The 21096-nt window shown below is 45.9% G+C and overlaps 1 protein-coding gene across 1 annotated transcript in view; it reads left to right on the plus strand.

Moving 5' to 3' along the window:
- ADCY9 (adenylate cyclase 9) overlaps positions 1-21096 on the plus strand; it is a 117635-nt gene that overhangs the window by 71941 nt on the left and 24598 nt on the right. Inside the window, exon 3 of the mRNA XM_025859060.2 lies at positions 9902-10092. Coding sequence (XP_025714845.1) covers positions 9902-10092 — 191 coding nt within the window. The remainder of the gene's footprint in view (positions 1-9901; positions 10093-21096) is intronic.

The following is a 21096-nucleotide window of genomic DNA, read 5'->3' on the forward strand; positions in this document are numbered from 1 at the left end:
AAGATAAATAACAAAAATATCTAATATACAAAATGTTTTCCATAATCCTGTTTTCCTATTAATATTTTGGCCTATTTCGGTGTGTTTCTTTTCTTTTAAAATATTTATTTATTTGAGGGAGAGAGAGTATGAGTGGGAGAGGGGCAAAGGCAGAGGGAGAAGCAGACTCCCCCGCTGAGCAGGGAGCCCAACACAGGGCTCGATCCCAGGACCCCAAGATCATGACCTGAGCTGAAGGCAGACGCTTAACCGACTGAGCCACCCAGGTGCCCCATGTTTCTTTTAATTAATTTTTTCAGCTTTGTTGAGGTATAATTGACAAATGGAAAAATGTAGGATATTTAAAGTGTGTATTATGACTCCCTGTCGTGTATGTGGTGTAAGAACATTTAAATCCTACTCTCTCAGCACATTTCAGTTAGACTGTACAGTGTTGTGACTCTAGTCGCCACGTTTTACATTAGGTCCTCAGGCTGTGTTTCTGTGTTTTTAGTCTAGTGTTGTTCGGAATAATTCTTTCTTTCTTCCTTGTGATGTTAGCTGCTGCTCTTCCTGTCTTCCTTCTCCAAGCACTCAGTTGTGTGGTTTGGGGCCAGCACCTCTGCTGGGCAGCGAGCTGCTTGCTGAAACGTCTGGAACTTTCCTTCCTGGGGAGTCTGAATCCACTTCCCGTCTTTCCTTCAGGTTCTGTACAGACCTCCACTTTCCAGCCCCAAACAGGCGACTTCTGAAGACTCCTCCACCTGCTTTTGTGAACGAGGGGCTGTTGGTTGTCACCCCAGCTGTGCATGTCCATGTGCCCCGTTTCACATGCTCTTCTCTCATATGGGCACTCATTGCTCACTGCCTTGGTTTCGCTTTCAGTTTTGCTTTTTCAAGAGTGCACAACACCGTTGTGATTTTCTGGAGGCATAGATTGCAGTCCCACGTCATGCAGCATGAGGCTGGTGTGGGAGAGCGGAACACCCAGCCCCTGGCCTCCCAAGTGGCAGAGTGGCCCCACTCTGGCTTCGCAGCCTACACCTGGCCACACTTTCAAGGTTATTAAAAACAGACCTCACAAACACAACTATGGGTCTTCTGGAGAAGGTCTAAAAAGGAAAGACTGCCTCCAGTACTGGAATGAAATGAGAAATTGGAGATGTCAAAAATGATACAGCTTCTTGATCAGAAAATAGAGGTTTTGGGTTTCTCAGCTATTATGGCTTGAGCAAGTCTGCCATGTGCTCTGTGGGAACAAGGAAATGCAGTTTGGGAAACTTTTGGTCAGTGATCCAGCCAGCATGGAAAAAACACTCCTAAGAGGAGAGAAAACCTTCAGCCTTGATGTGAGCTGCAAACTGGCTTGAAAAGTGAGGAAAAGCACAGCAAGCTCACAGAGGTACTGGAAATGGGACTTGGGATCATGCCAGAAGCCTGCATCAACATTTCCACGGAGGAACAGGTGCCGAAGGCACCAGTGTGGCCCCTCCCAGGGAAGGCTAGTCAGGAATTGTAAGCATTGCATGTTTTTCTTTGATGGTGGGATGTTTCCAGGGTCGGTAGGGTGAGGCTGGCTGTTACCCTTCTTCCCAGCTGAAGATGCTCACAGGAAGTGTCCTGCGGGTAGTCTGCCCCTGCGGCAGAAGGAAATGCCTCTGCAAATAAGTCTACCCTGGATGAAGTCTAGCAGTGTTGAAGGTGGCCATGGAAGCCCGAGCCTTCGGCTCTGTTGTTGCCAAGCAAGTGAGCTAGCGGCAGACGAGGTGCCTGGGCAGCCACGCTGTGTCGCACCATGTAGAGTCATTGGTTGGCAGAAGACAGCCTGGGTGTGGCCCGGCTCTCTGGGATTACACTGCTGTGGTCAGGGGTGCAAATCCGATGATCCTGGGAGGTAGCTTGTGAAGGTCACACTGGTGTTTTGTTTTGTTTAATCTCTCCCAGACCTCTGAGCTCTTGCCACATCGACTTTTTGGTTCTTCAAGGTTATTCAGCCTTGTTTCTTATTTATATATTTTCCTATCCTAACTCTAGCAAGTTAGCTACTTCCAAGCCTATCTTTTTTCTTTTTTTCCTTCTACCTGCCACCACCCACTCCTTTACCTTTAATTCCCAAGGATGGTGTATTCATGACTGGCTCTGTGTCTCCTCTAAATCTCAGAACGGTTGCATCTTGAAGCTCACATATACCTTGCTTTCTTTTTTTTTTTTAAAAGAGCTTCATTGAAGTATGATTCACACCCTATACGATGCACCCCTCTGACGTACACAATTCAGCGGCTTATCATATATTCACAGAGTTGTGCAACCATCACCACTCACTGTAGAAGATTTTCAACCCCCCAGAAAGAGGCCTTGTGCCCGCCAGCGGCTGCTCCCTATTCCTCCACCCCCAGACCCCTGGTGACCACTCATCTCCTTCCCGTCTCTACGGATTTGCCTGTTGGGACCTTTCACAGATGCAGGGTCATAGGCTCTGTGGCCTTTGGTGACCGGCTTCTTTCACTGAGCATCACATAGCTTTATGTCTATTTGCAGTGTTTTCCCTTTGTTTGGTTTTCTTTGTCAGCTATTTAGTTGCCCCCAATCTCAGATGATAAATTGAGTCATTTATCTTCTTCCTGGAGTCTCTTTTCAATTGTCTTTGTTCTGTACTTAAATCTGCAACTTAGAAATTATTAACTTTTAAACTATTAGTTTAAATATTAACTATTAAAATCTTAAAATTAACGGTCATTTGTCAGTTCTCTGGGGGAAAGAATTCAGTGTGTGACTCCTCTTGTACCTGCTTCAGACGTCTGCTAACTCCCTCTGTCTGATGTCAGTCTGTGTTACCCTCTGGCGAATAACCGTCGATGAGCTGCTGCTCTGTTTTGGCTCCTGACACCTCTCCTTTTCGCCCTCTCGTTTCATAGCCTGCGATGATTTAAACTCTGTTATATTACTGTATTGCAAGGCAGTTACCATAGACCTTCATTTTTTTGGTTTGTTTTCTGAAACTCCCTGTAGAAAGCCTTTGTCCCTTGTGAACATCCCGTCAGCACAGAGACCTGAATCTGTGTAAGTCTCTCTTCCTGTAGATGTGTGTCATTACTTACTTACCTCCTGTCCTCATACTCACTGCCATCCCCCCATGCCATGATTTAATGTTTTGTGAACATTACTTCATGCCTTTCCTCGGTTTACTGAGTTACTCCTGAGTGTGCCCCTAAGGACGCTCTAAGAAAGAGCATCATCTCTCCCTTTTTATGTGCATTAACTCATGTAATCCCCACAACATCTCTGTGAAATGCTGTTATTGCTGAGTTCCTAGTGTTTGCATTTTATTGATGAGGGAACTGGAGTGGAGTGTTTATGTCACACTTTTCAACTACACTCAGTCTCTAAAACTGGAGTATGCTTTCTTCCCTCTTCATTCCCTTCAACACTCTGCCCAGTTAGTTCCTCACCCTCAGTAAGTACTCGATAAATAGTCAATTTGTTGGGTAAGTAAATGAGTGAATGAGCAGATGAATGAATAAGATAGTACCTGGCGGGTTCCTTATGGGTGTGTCAAATGTTTTCCTTCAAAGAACTTGTTTCTGTGGCCTTTGTGAAGGCCTGTGGCATGAAAGCATAATTCAAGAGTATTTTAGAGGTGGGAGGAGTGGGTCTCTGAAGTTTTCACCACCGGGCTTTCTTGTGTTAATACTTGGCACCATAGCACGTAACAGGGTAGGATTTAGTAAAGGCCAAATACAAAAGTGAAGAAGACAGAACATGGGAATGCAGTCACTAAGGGCCTGGTCACTGGCCTTTGGCTGTGATGGCAGCATATTTACTTCTTACTGGTAGAGAGAGGGACACGAGGTGCAGAAAAGCACCTGTTCCAGGAGCAGGATGTAGAGCATGTACATGTGTGTTCTAAAGTTTGTTTTGTTAGCTAAAGGTTTAGTCAGAACCAAGTTAAACAGGCACCGTGCCCACCCTTTGTTTCTTTTACCTGCTTGAGTAGCTGTTTCATATTTTATTATTTGGGACTTCATTTTTTGAAAAGAGGTTCAGTTTCACCAGCACCCATTTGCTGCCGGAACTTGTGATTTATTGTCAAGTGTAGTGACAACCAGGATGAATCAGTCCTTGTGATTAGTGGTTTTACGTAGGAGCAGAAAGGACAGAGACCCATCCAGAGTGTTTTCATGTTAACAAGCTGCAAAATGTTTTATTTTGTTTTCCCCACCAAAACTTCTGGTCTTCTTAAGCAGAAGCAACAGATAATTATGAAATATCGTATCTATAATTTTGTAGAACCTGTTTATTTGATAGATGAATCTTTCAGTATTTATTTTCCTTATTGACTGACTACATTTTATTTTGTTTATTTATTTTTAAAGATTTTATTTATTTATTTGAGAGGGAGTGAGAGAGAAAGCTTGAGCAGGGGGAGGGGCAGAGACAGAGACTCTCAAGCAAACTCCATGCTGAGCACGAGGCTCAACACAGGGCTCGATCTCCTGATCCATGAGATCACAACCTGAGCTGAAACCAAGAGTTAGATGCTTAACTGACTGAACCACACAGGTGCCCCGACTGACTACATTGTAGTTTAAATAATTCTCATGTTTCTTGGCCGTTACAGACCTGGTTATGAAGAAAAATACAATACCAAGTGGAGTAACTTTTTAGAATGTTTATGAACTAGGCCAAACTGATTGCCTCTCTTATGTTTATTGTTTCAAATCATTAGCGATGCAGACTTCTAGGCATTCGTTAGGTTATGCTGCTAACTCTCAAGGTCGCGTCTCAAAACATCCTTTCCTTCCTGAGTATTCTCCTCTTTCTGCTGAGCTGACATTCAGGTCCTTGATGCTGGGTAATGGAGGCTGTCTCACTCCAAAGCAAGCGCCATGCGGCAAAAGACCATGGTAAAGAAAAAGGCCGGAATAGTCTGTCTTTTCCAAAATGAACTTTGGCATACACTCAGATTACACTTAGTTCACCAAAACTAAGCACCAGTCTTGTGCAAGCCACAGTTTTCGTCCTCAAAGCTTAAGAATGTTAACCACATCAGTCTCCTTGGTGCACGCAGCCACCGACCAGCCCCCCCCACCCCCCCATCAGGTAGGATGGTGGTAGGAATTGTGTCTTCCTCCTGTAGCCTCTGTAAAATGAAGCTGATGAAAAAAGGCATCAGTGCTGGTGAGGTTTAAAATCAATTACCAGGAAGGAATGTAAGAAATCTTATTAATCTCCTGTTTATACTTAACAAAATAAATAATTTAGTTGCCTTATTATGACCTTCTGCTCCAAGAGGGTCATTCTGACGAACTTGGTGTGTTGTGGTTACTCATTAAATCCTTACCTCATATAAACTCCTTTGACTTGAGACTTTGAGGAGGCCAGAACTCAGTCATCCAGCCAGGATACATTTCTAGGGAATTTCACACTGTGCTGCCTTACCTTACTGGGCCACTTTAGGTTTAGCTTTCCACGTGTAAGCATGGATACCTAATTTGTTGGCCGATTTTGCTTGCTGTGGACACCTACATACATCTGACTTTTGGAACACTAGCAGCGTTGTGTTCTCAGCACATCATCAGTTGGTCATCTGGGGCTCCCTAAAGAACAGTTTGCATTAGAAGCACATTTGGAGCAATGTTGATTTAACAGTTCCACAAGTGTTTTTGTACGTGGAACATGAAGAAGACTCCCAGTGATAAGCAAGTCAGACACCCACATTGATAGTAATAGCTCACGTTACGAAGTTTCCACTGTGCCGGGCACTGTCATAAAGGCTTCACGCGTCTTCCTCATTTCATCTTTGCGTCAGCCCCATGGGGCACGTCTGTTCTTAGCCTCGTCCTACGATAACATATCTTACTCCAGGTCACCCGGTGGAGAGGTGGCGGGGCCTGAATCTGAGGGCTCCTCTGCAGAACCCATGCCCTTACCTATCTCTGCATGGCTCATTGTAGAAACACTACTTCTGCCACCATGTTTGGGGGAGAGCAGGTTCCTGTTCCCACTGTGACGTCTGGACTCCCAGATCCCCTAACTCATCACCCACTATGACTAGCATTTCCACAGCTCCCTGGCCTTTCCTAAGTCTCATGCCTCCTCCTTACCATCTCCCCCCGCACCCCCGTTGCTCCCAGCATGAAGACTCCCAGAGCTGGTGTACGTGGTGTCCTGCACAGGCCCCTGCTCATCTCTGACCATTGCCCCACATGCATTCCCTGTTCCAGCTGCACTAAATTCACTTCCGTCCCTTGACTATGCCTGCCAAAGGCTCTTTTTTTGTGGGGCCTGTTCATGAACTGTTATAGCAACACCCATGGCTTGATAGCAGCTGCTCTAGCCCCTGGCCCTGTTGGCTTTCACTGGGCTGACCTCTCTTCATCTTTCAATCCTCAGCTTGGAGGGCACTTGATCCAGGAGGCTTCCCTAACCCCCAGATCTGTTAGGGGCCACCCTCCTGTGCTTCCCAGGGCACCCTCACTTCCTAGTCCTAGGATTCTGTACTTATGCCTGCTTGCTGTCTAGATCCCTCCTCCGGCGACCGCCCCATACAGGTGGGGGTCATGGTTGACATGTTCACACCTGTCCTCTCCACACCTCTCACAGTGTGTGATAAACAGGAGGCACTTGATGAGTGATGAATGAGCAGCAACTGGGTCGTCACTGTTGAGAGTAGCAAGAACAGGCCTCAGCGATGTGCACCCTGAGGCAGCATCAGAGTTTGTGACTACAGAGCTGCGCCGCTGTCGCTCGCTCACGTCCCCTGGTGGAGGGCATGCCTCTGCTTTGAAGTTCAGCTCCATGCATGTATCTGTTGGGCTTAGTCTCTGCTCTTCTGGTCTGCTGGCTCAGCCTGTTCTCTGCTTGGTTGTCACACCTCCAGGAAAGGCCTCCTTGCTCTGGCAGGTGTGGAGCTGCATGGTCGGGGGAGAGGGGGATAAGCAATTATCTGAGCAAGGACTTCCAAGAGCAGAGCCTCTCTGGCTGCCCTGGCTTTGCCTTTCCTGGGGAGTCCTCACCCATAGGGAGCAGAAGCCTCAGGCAGGGGAGCCACCAGCATCTTGCAGGGAACGCTGTTCTGGGGTCAGGGCCAGCTGCAGACATAATGAAAACCTCTTCCTGCAGCAGCAGCTCCTCCGCACTGCCTTCCTCCTTCCTCCTTCCGCTCCCCTGGGCGGCCCTCTGCATCAGCATGGAGTGCCAGCCAGGGCCTTCCCCGCTCACTGCAGGGAGACTCATAGGCTGTCTGTTGTGCTCTCGGGAGAGCCCTTTCGAGCAGCTCCAGGGAATGGGCCTTTCCATGCACTTCTTTCACGAAGCCAAAAATAAGCCTACCAGCATGGAGACTCCAAGTTAGGTCAGAAATAGCACTTTTCTCTGGTTAGCCCACAGAGGTTGCATTCTTTGACTCTCCCAAGGCAAAATGGCAAGTGAGTTTAGTGTCTTCTGTGACGGAGTCTGAGGAATTCATACAAAGGTGCTTTTACTCCTCAGTCGTATTCCAGTTCATGCTTCCATTTCAAGTTGATACATGGACTTAGTTGTGACCGTGATTGACCCTGTATACTGTGTATTTTTGTTGGAGGAAAAAAAGACATATGGAAGTTCTGGACCTTAGTTAAGAGTGAGTATTTCATGGTCTCCTTTGGGGTGAGTTAATGTCCAAAGTTACCTATCTAAGTCTTTCGATTCCCACCTATGATTTGGCTGTCCTCTAGGATCTCTCTAGGTGACGTAAAAACACACACCATATAGTATTTTTATGAGGAGAAAGGGAGATGAGGAGAGATTGAACGAAGAAATGGTGGCGTAACCATAACATGATGAAGGATAATTAAGTAATCCCTAGGTTGTTTAATTAATTTTTTAAGGACTCTCTAATCCCAGCGTGGGGCTCGAGCTCATGATCCTGAGATTAGGAGTCACATGCTCCACCAACTAAGCCAGCCAGGCACCCTCCCTTTTTTAAGTAGTTTTTTTTTTTTTAAAAGATTTTATTTATTTATTTGACAGAGAGAGACACAGTGAGAGAGGGAACACAAGCAGGGGGAGTGGGAGAAGGAGAAGCAGGCCTCCTGCAGAGCAGGGAGCCCGATGTGGGGCTTGATCCCAGGACCCCGGGATAGTGACCTGAGCCGAAGGCAGACGCTTAAAGACTGAGCCACCCAGGTGCCCCAAGTAATTACTTTTAAAGCATTTATTGAACTGCACTGAACATAAGCACCTGTGTGGGTTTAGGAGTGTAGACCCCTCACCTCAGATGTTTCCGTGATGCCTTTTCTTTTCTTTTCTTTTTTTTTTTTTTAAGATTTTATTTATTTATTTGACAGAGAGAGACATAGCGAGAGAGGGAACACAAGCAGGGGGAGTGGGAGAGGGGAGAAGCAGGCTTCCCGCCGAGCAGAAAGCCCAATGCGGGGCTCGATCCCAGGATTCTGGGATCATGACCTGAGCCCAAGGCAGCCCCTTAATAACTGAGCCACCCAGGCGCTCCCTGTGATGCCTTTTCATTGCCACTTTCTCCTGAAGCTTAAACTCTCCAAGAGAGGGACTTTCTTTTGTTCTTGACTCTATTCTCCAGCTATAGCCGACCCCAGGCCTAAAACAAATGTTTATTGAACAAATTACATTGCCACTCCCCTCAACAGATTTGCAGCGTGGTGAAATTTCAGGAAGGACTAACAATGGATTCATTTAAATAAGATTTGCTTCCTTTTCAGAAATTGCTTGAGTTCTGCCTGGAAAAGCTGATGCTTTAGTATTTTCCCAGCAGATAGTTCTTCTGAAGACCTGGAGCAGGGACCTACCTGCATTTTAGAGCTGCGTAACAGTGTAGCATACTTTAGTGTGTTATTTCAGCCTTTAATAAGAATTGTAAAGATGTTGGTTAATTGTCCATTTAACTATTTTTTTTAAAGATCTTATTTTTATTTATTTTTTTTAAAAAAAGATTTCATTTATTGACAGAGAGAGAGAGAGTATGAGCAGTGGTGGGAGCGGCAGGCAGAGGAAGAAGCAGACTTCCTGCTGAGCAGGGAGCCCGATGCAGGACTTGATCCCGGGACTCCAGGATCATGACCTGAGCTGAAGGCAGTCGCTTAACCAACCGAGCCACCCAGGTGCCCCAAAAAGATCTTGTTTTTATTTATGAGAGAGAGAGTGGGGGGAGGAGCAGAGTAAGAGGGAGGAGCAGACTCCCATCTGAATGCAGAGCCCAACTTGGGGCTCGATCTCAGGACCCTGAGATCATGACCTGAGTCGAAACCAAGAATCAGATGCTTAACCGACTGGGCCACCCAGGTGCCTCCCCCTCCACTTTTTTAAATGAGGATTTTGTGAGAAAATAAAATTATCGTAGACTACAGCTTGACAAAAGCTGCATGTTCTTGCTATGAATGTTTAGATCCAACAGAAAACTGGTACTTGATCATCTGTATCAAGGGAGGTTTTAATTACTCCTGTGGTGCACATTATGGTCTCACTTTTCGTGGCAGTTTTGCAATCCTGACATAGGTAACATGGTCCATATTCTAGATCACCCTCGTATATAGACTGACTGAACAAAATAAACCCAAGAATGTCTAGGGTCAACCATCATTGTCTGCTGAGCTACCGGTACAAAGCAGTCATGTGACCCTTGCATAGAGGAGCTTTTTAATGCTCATTTCAGCCCCCCAAGGTAAAATGTGCAGCCAAAATTCAAAGACAACATGATATAAGTAAATGGTGTGTCTCGGAAGCAAACATTCTCCCTGAAATATGCGCGTCTCTGAAAAGATCATAGAAATCAGTAGTAAAATATGACATTCATATTTTCACTTTACTCTCCACTTTTCAGGAGCATGTCCTGCATAGAAAGCAAGATCAAGCTGCATTTCAACCAACGGTGGTTTCCATCTGTGCTGATTGTAATTTTTATCCATAGGTTTGAAGACATACCTGATAGCGGGTCAGAGAGCGAAGGAGTCTCATTGCAGCTGTTCAGAGGCCTTGCTTTCTGGCTTTGAGGTCATTGACGGCTCACAGGTGTCCTCGGGTCCTAGGGGACAGGGGACAGCATCGCCAGGGAGTGTCAGTGACTTGGCGCAGACTGTCAAAACCTTTGATAACCTTAAGGTTAGTTTTTTTTTTTCTACTTCTAAAATTTTATATTAATTCTGCAGTAGAACATGTGAAATAATAAGCAGCCTTTGGGTCTGTGGCAGACGACTTGGAATGCCCTTCACTTTGGTTTTTTGCGATTTTTAAATTTAGTATGAAGTCACCAGCATTTTGCATTTTTTAACATCTTTGCTTTTTTGACATATTATGCACCTCCATTTTCTTTCCACACTGCATCAATTTGCTTCTCACTCGAGCTGTTTTCTTTTCCTGAGAACTTTGCTGTCTTTTGGGGATCTCTGAAAGCTAATGATAAGTGATAGTAAAGGTGATTCTTCTCGCAACTTGCTTGGTGAGCTCGTTCGTATCTTATTTCAGAGACCATTTTCTCCAGTGCTCCTGTGTCTCTTGAAATCCAATGTCTCACGATTATTTTAAATTTTGTTGGTGTGGGTGAATCTTGTGGCGTAGCTCACTGAGAGAGTGCGGGCTTGCCGGGAACATTACAGCATTTCATTGTTGGGGCAGAGACCTCCTGGTGGCTGTCTCCACGTACCCATTTCTGTCATCATCAACTGCCACAGGATTAACATGGTGGACCATGGGCATAGGAAACCACACCAGTGTATGAGCTGCTCCTGTTTTCACATGTGATTTCATTTCCCCCACTGGTATCTCTTGTTTGTTTTTACTGTTGAAATATTTGCTGTTTCCATTTGAAAAAAAAAGAAAAAGAGAGATAACAGTTCTCCTTCACTGTGTTGTGCTCTCAAATAATCAAATGATATGTCGGTCCAAATGATGGCCTGTTGTTACAGCTTTAATCCAGTATGTTCCTGTTTATCCACATTCATTCACAGCTTTGAAAGCCAGCTCTGCTGCTATTTAAGTTCAACAGGATCATAACGTGGGCATCCAGGCCATTTCCCTCCACCAGAATCCATAGTCCCTGTCAGCCAGTTACGTTGTGTAATTCTCATGCTCAGGTTTATTAATAGCACTCTTGTATCATTTTTATCATATGCTTTGTTAATTTAGTGCAGGGTTTTTCAGCGTCAGGACTGGGAACGTTTTGGGCCAGGTAACTGTTTGTGGTGGGGGCTGGCCTGTGCACTGTGGGATATCGAGCAACATTCCTGGCCCCCACCCACCAGATGCCAGGAGCACCTGCTCTTCCCATTATGGTGACCAAGAATGCTTCCAGACACTGCCCAGTGACCCCTGAGGGTTGAGGGAGGGTAAAATCCCCTCTGGTTGAGAACCTGTGAGGTAGGGTAGTAGACGCGGTCCTTTCCCATGTCCTCAGCATACGTGTGACTGCTAATGTCTCTGAAATTTCCTTACTGCCTGCGCCCTTTCAAGACAGCCTCTGCTCAGGGCGATGTTTTGCAGCAGTCAGGAAGAGGAGCTCTCTGCTCTTGGGCTCACGGGCTGTCCCTGCGCGTGGGCAGGAACCGTTGTAGAGGGAGAAGTTGAAAACGTGGTTTTCCAAATACAGCTTCATTATTTAGAGAGAAATTATTTCCTCCGGGCTTCAAACTGAGCTGTATTTAAGTAGAGAAATAGAGCTCAAATCCAAAAATAAATGATGTGTTGTGTTTGCCTGCCATGTTAGATAATGTGTATGTGTGTTTCTAGCCATAGCACCTAACTTCCAATTTTAGTGACAGTGATTTGAGGCTAAGTTGACCTAAAAAGGTTTTTCTCTTATCCCAGAGAACATTTCTTGTTCTAGTTATATGTATATATAAAGATATAAATGTATTTATCTTTATTTTAAAAATCTGGATAGATAAAAACTAGCATATTCTGTTGTCATGTATGAATTTTTAAATAGTCATTGAAAGTTTTCTGAAAATCTTGTGATCTATTAAGTTAACTGTGTCTGCCAAAAAGAATTTTAGTGGGGGGGAAAGATCTTTGTGTCCCTTCCAGGGGGGAAGGACAAGCTGGATCTTGAAGTATAATTTCTGGGATATTTTCATGTGAGGACATCTGAGATGAGGACTGCCTCCGCGGTTGGAGTGGAAGGAGCACAGAGGTAAACGGCCTGATCTCCGGGCTTTGCCCCTCTGGGGAAGTCATGTGCAGTCTGGCCCCTGTGCTTCTAGTTCGTGGGGTCAGGTAAGAGCAGGCCTCTGTGCGTGCCTTGCAGATAGTATGCGCTGGGTAACTGAATGAGTTGTTAGGAGCTATCGTCAAGCCTGAAAGAAAACTGAGGTCCGCTTCAAGGAATACATACATTCTAATCTGACGTATAAGTCTTTCTTTTGGGTAAGAGTTTTCACATAACAGAAAAAATACTGGCCGCTCGCTCACCGGTTCTTGGGGTAGATTTATCCTGTGCACTCGTCCCACGTGTCATTGGTTTGTTGCCCTATGTCTGCACTACGGTTAGTTTTTCTGTTTAGCTAGAAGCGCTGAGTGGCTCCTCCTAATCATTTGCTAGGGTCTGTTGACTCTCCCTGTGAACGAGCTTCTTTCCTTTGTGGCTGCTGCCCCCTTGTCCAGCAAGAGGTGGCTCCCGTGTGGATTTCTGTCACCAACCCCTCATCTCCTTGCCCAGGGCGGGGAGCCCTGGCTCGCAGAGGGGGCCTGTGTCAGGCAGTGTTTCCCTTGAATGTACACTCTCTGAGCAGTCGTTTCTCAGGTTGGAAATAGGTGGCAAGTATGGAAAAAGCATTCTGTGGTCAAGGAAACCTGCACAGTTCTGGGCTACACACTGCAGAAAGGGTCTCTGTGCTCCAGGACCTCTCGGAGCCTTTAGTGTGCTACTGCCCACCGTTAGGCTTCCAGAGAGGGATGTGGCAGCGGCATTCTCGGGCTTCTGTGACCACACACTTCTTTCTTCAAGCCACACCTTTTGGGGGAATGATTGTCTAGTGGAAGGAGTTTCATGCAGGAACCAAGAAATTAGGGAAAGGTGTTGAGTGACTATTTCTCAGGTGAATGCATGTGTGCCTTGACCTGTCGCTCCTGTCACCTGCAGTGCACCTCACTGTCCCTTTCCCTCTGAGCTGCTCTTCCTTGCCCTGTTCAGTGTCATTGGAGTTTCCAGTGACTCCTCCAGCTAACAGTGCTGTCTCCCCATCTTCATATCCTCGGCCCATTCAGCTGTAACATACACCTTTACTTGTTTCTTACGCAGCTTCCTGTGAGCTCTTTGAATGCGGGTGGAACCCGTGTGTGAAATAACTTACATTTTTCCCAAGTGTATAGCCTGGCATAGGGTAGATAATTATAACTTTCTTTTGGTTTAAGTTTTTTTTCTTGAATGATACACAGAGAACTGTAGCTCTGCAGAGCTGGGCCACGAAGGCCCGAGTTCAGAAGCCCAGGCAGAACTGAATAGAAGCAGATAACATCGACGAAGCATTTGTTTTCCACTCCTTGTGCTCATGTCCCATGTGAGTTGTCTCTCAGTTCATAGCTGGAGGATTTTTACCTAATATTTCATTAAGTAGTATAACTACTGTGATGATCTAGTAGTGACGTCAAAGGCCAAAGAGTTTGACCCTGAGGTCATAGGTCAGAGGGACCCTTTCCCACATCCAAGTCTTGGCTTCTTGAGTGACTGGCAGTGAGAGTTTCTCATCAGGAAGGCCCTGGATAGCATAATGGTGGGGGCGGGGGAGGAGTACTACTGTGGAAAGGGCTTCTCAAAGCCTTGGTCTTAGGACTGTGAGCAAATCATTTAGTTTCTCTTGGCCACAGTGAGATGGTAATGACTATCTCCCAGGTTTGCTGTGAAGATCAGCTGAAGTAGTGTCCATGAATATTAGGTTTGGAGTAGAAGCTCTGTTAACACTGTACACTCGTGTATTCACTCCACGTGGAGAAATGGACACTGACCATGGTAGGAGTGAAGAAGGGCAGGAGGAGACAGGTAATGCTTTGATTTGCCCACAAGGAGTCACTGACTCTCTCAGGAAGGTCTTGGCTTCTCCGTTCTGATATGAGGGAGGTTCTTCAGTTTTCACTGTAGGGGATGTAACCATGTCACACATGTGGCATCAGAGCATGAACACCTTGGCCCGTTTAGTGTGACCTCAGCTCTCCAGGGGATGTCTGCTACTCCTTCTCCATGAACACTGTGGGTGATGGACAGATTGAGACTACCTCTGCCAAGGAACATAGCTGGTCAGGCATCTTCGTGAAGAACAAAGAAATGAAAACCAAACATGTGTTTTTTTTTTTTTTCTTTTAATCACATCAGTCCCAACCGGTGAACTTTGTGAGTGGTGAAAGCATCTTAGTTCATCTCCAACGGGCCTCATTGGAAAGACACTTGCTCAGCTAGTCTTTGTGAATTTAACCTTAATCTATTATTCAGAACCCTGGGTCTGTGGCTCATAGGGCAATTCTACATGTTTACAGTTAGTAATGAGGCGAATGATGTAGATTCACCCACATGGGGGCAATTTAGGGAGGATCTGTTCTGTTTTCAAAAGGGTAATACTTTCCCTTTGAGGTCAGTAGCCCCAGGGACCATCCTTCTGTGGCAGTCCCTTTGACTTTTTTAATGACTCTAAATAAATGGTTACTTCTTTTATCTCCCTGTTATTTGTATGTAAAATAATTATGACTAGGCTCCATGGGCTCAGTATGAGGAGGCAGTGGGCCTTTTAGTTCATTTCAGAAATGGAAAAGGTAGTAAATATCTATCTGTCTATCTATAGTTTAGATACTAAAGTATTTCTTATAAATGGTGGTTGAATTGGTAGTGGTGATGGTTGCACAATTCTGTGACTACAACACTAAAAGCCACAGAATTATATATTCTCTAGATGGGTCAGTTGCATGGTATGTGAATTCTATCTTGATAAAGCGGTTATAAAATAAATAGTAGTCTGATTGCTCACTCTGAAAGATGAGCATAAAGTAAGTTTTTTTTAAAAAAGACATTCAGGTTTTATCTATATTTCCAGTCGTGTGTTTCCTTCAGCTAGGAGAAAGCCTGTCCCATGAAATCAGCACCTTACAGAAGAGTTCCAGGTGATGGAGGTAGAAGGAGTGAGGGAGAGAGAACCAACACTAGAACACTACTATAGTATCTGCTGCCGGCAGGGTCCCTCAGTGAGTTCTAAAATTAGTGGGTAGAAGTTTAAGGAGAAACAGGATATTTCCACAGCCTCCAAGCACTGCCCCCCGCCCCCTGGATATTTGCTGATGACAAAGAGAAGAATAATAACTCCACAGTTGAAAACCTGGCAGGCCCTGCCTCACTGAACGATGAAGGCCGGTATCACAATGAATAAGACTTGCAGTGTCGTGTTATGTGCCCCCGCCATGTGATGTACTAACCAGGGCATGTCACCTCTGTGGGGTCCTTCTCCCAAATCACACAACACCTGACCCCTGACCAGGGCACTGCAACAGTGACAAGTTGAGAAAAGACGGAGGACCTGGCCACAGGCTGGAGGAGACGGGGAGACGCTGAATGCAGCGTGGGATCCCGGTACAGAAAAAGGCGGTTCAGGGAAAAGCGGGGAAATCTGAGCATAGTTAGTACTGTGCCAGCGCTCATGCTGTAGTCTCGATGGCTGTGCCGTGGTTGCCATGAGACGCTGACCTTTGGGAACGCCGGAGAAGGACACGTGGCAGCTCCCTGAACTGTCTTTCCTGCTCCCCATGAGTCTAAGCTGTTGCATGGTTTAAATGTCTAATATATATGTATTAACTATTTTACTCTATGTTATTTTAATCATTCTATATAATATAAATGTTAAGTGTGTAACATTGGTTGTATTTCTATTATATATTACATATGAATTGACATGAGAAGATAAGTCCAGCATCATTTAACTGGTATCATCAGGTAGGGAAGTATTACATGTAAATGAAGTTTCCCAAAATACCCAATATTTTCTTATTTGACTTGCTGATGGAATATTCCCACAGCACAGGAATGATCTTCTCACCTCATCAGCCTTAGTTATTACACTCAGTGGTTGTCTAGGGCTGGGGAGTCTGAGCAGGGTTTTATGACTCTACACTCCGTGACTCCGAGATTTTGGGTCTGATTTTTACAGGTTTTTTGTTTTATTTTATTTTATTTATTTTTTGCCTCCCGTATTCTCAGACTGTGCACTTTCTATTCTTAAAGCTTCTGGGATGCCTTTCTTTTTCTGTAATAATTCCTGCTTCTCTTTTTCTCTAGTATTTTGGTTGTAGAAATCATCTACTTGGAAGTGTTGATGCTCATGCTAACCCACTAGCTTAAACAATGTTGCACTGCCCCCCCCCCCCCGCCATTCCTGCTTCCTGGGAGATGTCACATGCACAGATGGGGTCCAGGCTGCAGCTGCCTGGGCTTAAGCTCCCCTCTGTCACTCTGACAGTGAGACTCTGGGCAAGTCATTTCTCTTCTCTGCCTCAGTTTCCTGTGTGTGGAATGGAGTGAATCATAGTGTCTGCTTCATGGGTGCTTATGAGGACTGCAGGCAGAGAGCTGAGAACCTCGGATGGGCCTCAGTAGGTCTGTTTGTTGTTACTGTTGCACGTTTCTGCCTGCCACTTTCAGCCTGAGTTTTGAGCTTGGGAGCAAGTGTTGCTTCTCTTGGTCCTAGGACAGCTTACCAAATAGTCACGTTCTGCAGCCTAAACAGGCAAAGCCAGCGCTTTTCTGATGTTTCCCCTTGTTTCTCAGAAAAGAGGTTTCCCTGCTCTCTTCCTTGACAGTTATGAAAAAGGACAGCTGTTGGCTTAGAAATGATTTATGTTGTGAAGAGAAATAGCCTTGAAGAAAAACCTATTTTATAGCTCTATGCCATATATTCTGAACAGAATGTAGGATGTGTGTATTGAAATGTGTTAAAAACAAATGCAAATGTGTTCAAGTGTGTTAGAGAAATAGTTACCATCTCCCCTCCAAAGCCCATGTCTGCGTTGGGGAAGGAGCAGAGATCATCTGGGAAAATGCGGAGTTTGCTCTTGGGTGTTCTCCAAGGGATCTTGGGTTTCCCAGGCAACAGCCAGCACAGGCCTTGACCCGTAGAGTACTCCGTTTTGGGGACCTTAGCTGGTCTTAAAGCTTCCCTTGGTGCCAGTGTGCCAGTAGTGCCACTTCGAAGCAGCAGGAGGTGGTCATAACTCCTTGGGTTACTTCAGGGTAGCGAGGCCCGGGAGGTCATAGTGCCAGGATTATTCCTGGGTCCTTCCTATGTTAGGAAAAGAACAGAGAGAGGCTGCACAGTGGTCAGGGACCAGGAGCCTGCAGGCTGACTCCCACTGCTGACAAACCTTTGTGTCCTCCAAGTGGCTTTGTGGTGTGTTACAAGGATTAACTGAGACCAGGCGCACGAGACCACAGACCCTGCACACATGAGGACCTGATTACTGTTCATGGGGAATGTGTTCAGCGCACAGGTGATTCTCCATCACAGCAGCTGCCATCATTGTAAGAGTGATTTTATCTGGCGTATTGGGCATGTCTCCCAAGATGGTAAGCTACCCCAGATAGTTCTCAAGTCCAAAGTGCTCTTCCTAGTGAGGGTTTCTCAGCAGGAGGAGAGACAGTTATTTAATGGGTAGGGAAACATCTCCCAGAGGTATTCTGGGTGCTTGGCAAAAACCAGTTTGTGAGGTGTTTTAACCCTGATTAAAATGAAGCTGGAAAATAGTTAAAGTTTTTGTGGGTAGTGGAGAGGGGAAACAGACCCACCCTCTGTTGTCTGTGGGACCTTCCTGGTGCAGAAGGGACACTCGCCACATGTCGGAAGGGAATATCGAGATGTGAGGATGTCTCCATCAGGGCAGATGGACTTCTCTAAGATTTTTTATTTCATTTGTTTTAAAGATTTAATCAATGAAATTTCCCCCAAAAAGCAAAGTAGATGAGGAAGAAATAGAAGGAAAAAAGCCACATTTTCAAAGCACAGTGAAATGATCTTCTGGATCCATGTGCTGTAAGTTTCTGGGGCTGCTTTGCTACAGGCAGGGCTGGAATCCACAGCTGGTTCTCCCCACTCCCCACCCCCACCCCTGGTGTCCCCACTCCCTGGATGAAGCTGCTGTAGGGGTGCAGAGAGAGTAGTGAGCACTGTTCAAACCGTGGGGAGTCCCAGCCACAGTGCCTGCTCTCTACTGCTTCCAGTGTGACTCTTACAAGCACCTGAACCTCCCTGAGGAGAGTCTCTGAGGCCATTTATGAACAATATGTCTGTGCCTTTGCTCCCGGAGATTCTTTTGTGGACAGTCTGCCAGACCTTACCTCTGTATTAGAACATTTTATCACTGCAGGTTTAGGCCACATAGCCTCTCTGTGTCAAAGGGATGTGGACTTGGGTTGCCCAGTTGTGAAGACCATAGTCATAGGCTCCTGGAGATCAGCCCAGTCCCCATGGACACTCCCAGTCTCCACAGGCTTCCCAGCACCTTCACAGTCAACCTCTGGAGAGAGGGCACCATGCTGAAGTTGTGTGTCTTCAGTGCGTGTGCAGGGAATCCTTCGTAGACGGTGTGTGCCCTCTGGTGTCCAGTAGGTTTGTTAGTCTCTGTTGCGTATTTATGGCTCTAAGTGCATAAAACATCTTGTATGTGTAAAGCCAGCATGCCATGGGGAGTTCCTAAGAAGCAGATGGTCTGTTTTTAAAGTACACATGGTGTACTTGAGAGAAAAGTACTTAGGAACAAACTGAGACCAAGAGATACCAAGGACGGCTGTCCTGTCTGTGATAAGGACATCATATTATAGCTGCGTGGTCTTCATAACCAGAAGTTTCACTGTTAAGGACCACATGTGTCGAGTACCCATGAGCACCTCAGGCAGAGCCCAAGGTGGTAAATGCATGTGTGCATCTGCTCGTGCAGCCTTCCCCCTGCCGGACACCCCAGTCAGCCACAGTCCTCCGCGGGGCCAGGATGCGGCGTCCTTGTCCTTGCCCGCTCTTCTACAACATCATTATGGGGGACACAGTCCTGTTGTGGAAAGGGGAAACTGAGGCTTGGAGATCCCCCTGCCCTAGTCAGTGTTCAAATCAAGATTTGGTCCATGACAGTTTGATTTTGAAACCAGCACCTCTGATTCCTGTGCTACACTACCAGTAAGGGGTAGCTTCCGGGAGCTAATTAGAATAGTGTTGTCACACTGCTCTAGTCTTCAGGTGTCAAGAGTGGCCAGAGAAATAACTCTTACTACTTTGGCATGTCTGCCTGAGACTGGGGAAAGCCCCAGACCCTAAGGTTAGGACTCAGGTTAGAGTCTCTCAGACCGTCCCCGTGCCCACCACTCTCCCTGGGCCACCAGCTGGCCCTTGCAGAGGCCAGTGTTGCCCCAGAGGAGCAACCTGCCACCACCGCCACCACCAGAGTCATTCTCGAAGCCCTCGCAGGAGGGGTGAAGTCACCGCGCTCCAGTGACAAGCCCAGCAAGACTCCTGAGGGCGCTCCCTGCGAGGGTGTTGGATTTTGTTTCTTCTTTTGAGAAAATCAGTGGCCCCATTAGCAACATGTTTTGAAGTTTAGCTCAGTCATTACCAAGGTGCATTAAAATAAATTTATATGTTATATTACTGGCAATTAGAACATTCTGCCCCTGTCAATGAAGTCAGTGTTTAAAGAGCTATAGGCATGTTTTACCTTGGTATTGCTGTTTACTCAGGCATGTTAGTTAATGATTTGGCCTGCTGCTTTGGCGTGTGTATTTTCATTTTTCGAATGAATATGAATGCTCAAACTTGCGCATTGCATTAGATTCCCAGATAACACAACTCTTTAGAATCTTCCTTTTATTTAATACAGCAGAGACCTGAAATCTAACGTAGAATGTAATATAGCTCATATCCTTGCCTGTGGGTACTAAGTGATACTTAAGTTAAATTTCTAAAATAGAGCCTAGCCTCCTATAATGTGTGTTCCAGTGTGTAACAGTGCTTATTATGCTAGAAATTGTCAGAGTCCCTCTAAATCTTTCCTGCTGCCGTTCATCTTCTCCACTGGAAGTTCTTAGTTGCTGTCTTGGTGGCGGCTGCCAGTTTACTGGATCCCATTGATAGTAAGAGTGAATTGATTAAGGATGCACTGAGTACCAGAAGCGAGGCTAGACTGTCTACACACATCTTCACTTAGCTCTTACCACACATCTGCAAGAGCTGTGGCACCACTCTCGTTTTATAGGTGAAAGAACGGAGGTGAGTAATTTGAACGGGGCATCTCCACACCCTGGTTGTGAGAAGCAAAGCCTGGCCCTTTCTGCTCTACCTGATGGCATTAGCCTAGACTTCTCTTTTCTAGGTCAGCTAATTGCTTAGGCTTCTGAGAACTCCTAGGTCTGTAAGCACGTCCCTTTGACTTTCTAGCCTGTTTTACCTGAACAGCTCACCGTCACACAGAGCTCGAGAACCTCGTGTAGGCTAGTGAGTGGTTGGTTGTCTTAATAACAGCTTTATTGAGATACAGTTCATGTTACCATAAAATTTACCCTTTTAAAGTATACATTTTGGTGATTTTTAGTATATTTGCAAGATTGCACATCCATCACCACAGTCAGTTTTGGAACATTTTCATCACCCCTCTAGACACCCATTAGATCCCTCCCCATTCCTTCGTCCCCTCAACCCTGGCACCCACTAATCGCCTTACCATCTCTATGAGTTTGCCTTTTCTGGACATTTTCTACAGTCAGAGTCATATAACATGTGGTCCTTTGTGTCTGGCTTCTGTCACCTGACAATGTTTTCAGGGTTCATCCATGTTGGAGCAGGTGTCAGTGTTTCGTTCCTTTTGACGGCTGAATCATATTCCATTCTGCAGACAGACCACATTTTGTTGATCCATTCATCCACTGATGGACATTCGAGTTGTTTCTACTTTCTGGCTGTTACGGACAGCGCTGCTCTGAGTATCCATGTGCCAGTCTTCGTGTCAACGTGTTTCTGTTTTCACTTCGCCAGTTTGTTTTTAACTCCTGTTCGAGGGGCTCAGGAACCCTTCCACGTGGTTTCCACCATTCAGCATGACAGCCGGTTGCAATGATAGACTTGAATTATGGGTTGTGGCATGCTTTCTGGGTGTGTTCCG

The sequence above is a fragment of the Callorhinus ursinus genome, unplaced genomic scaffold (assembly GCF_003265705.2).
Source record: "Callorhinus ursinus isolate GAN/ISIS: 27379988/994484 unplaced genomic scaffold, GSC_fseal_2.0 scaffold13, whole genome shotgun sequence".
Taxonomy (NCBI): Eukaryota; Metazoa; Chordata; class Mammalia; order Carnivora; family Otariidae; genus Callorhinus; species Callorhinus ursinus.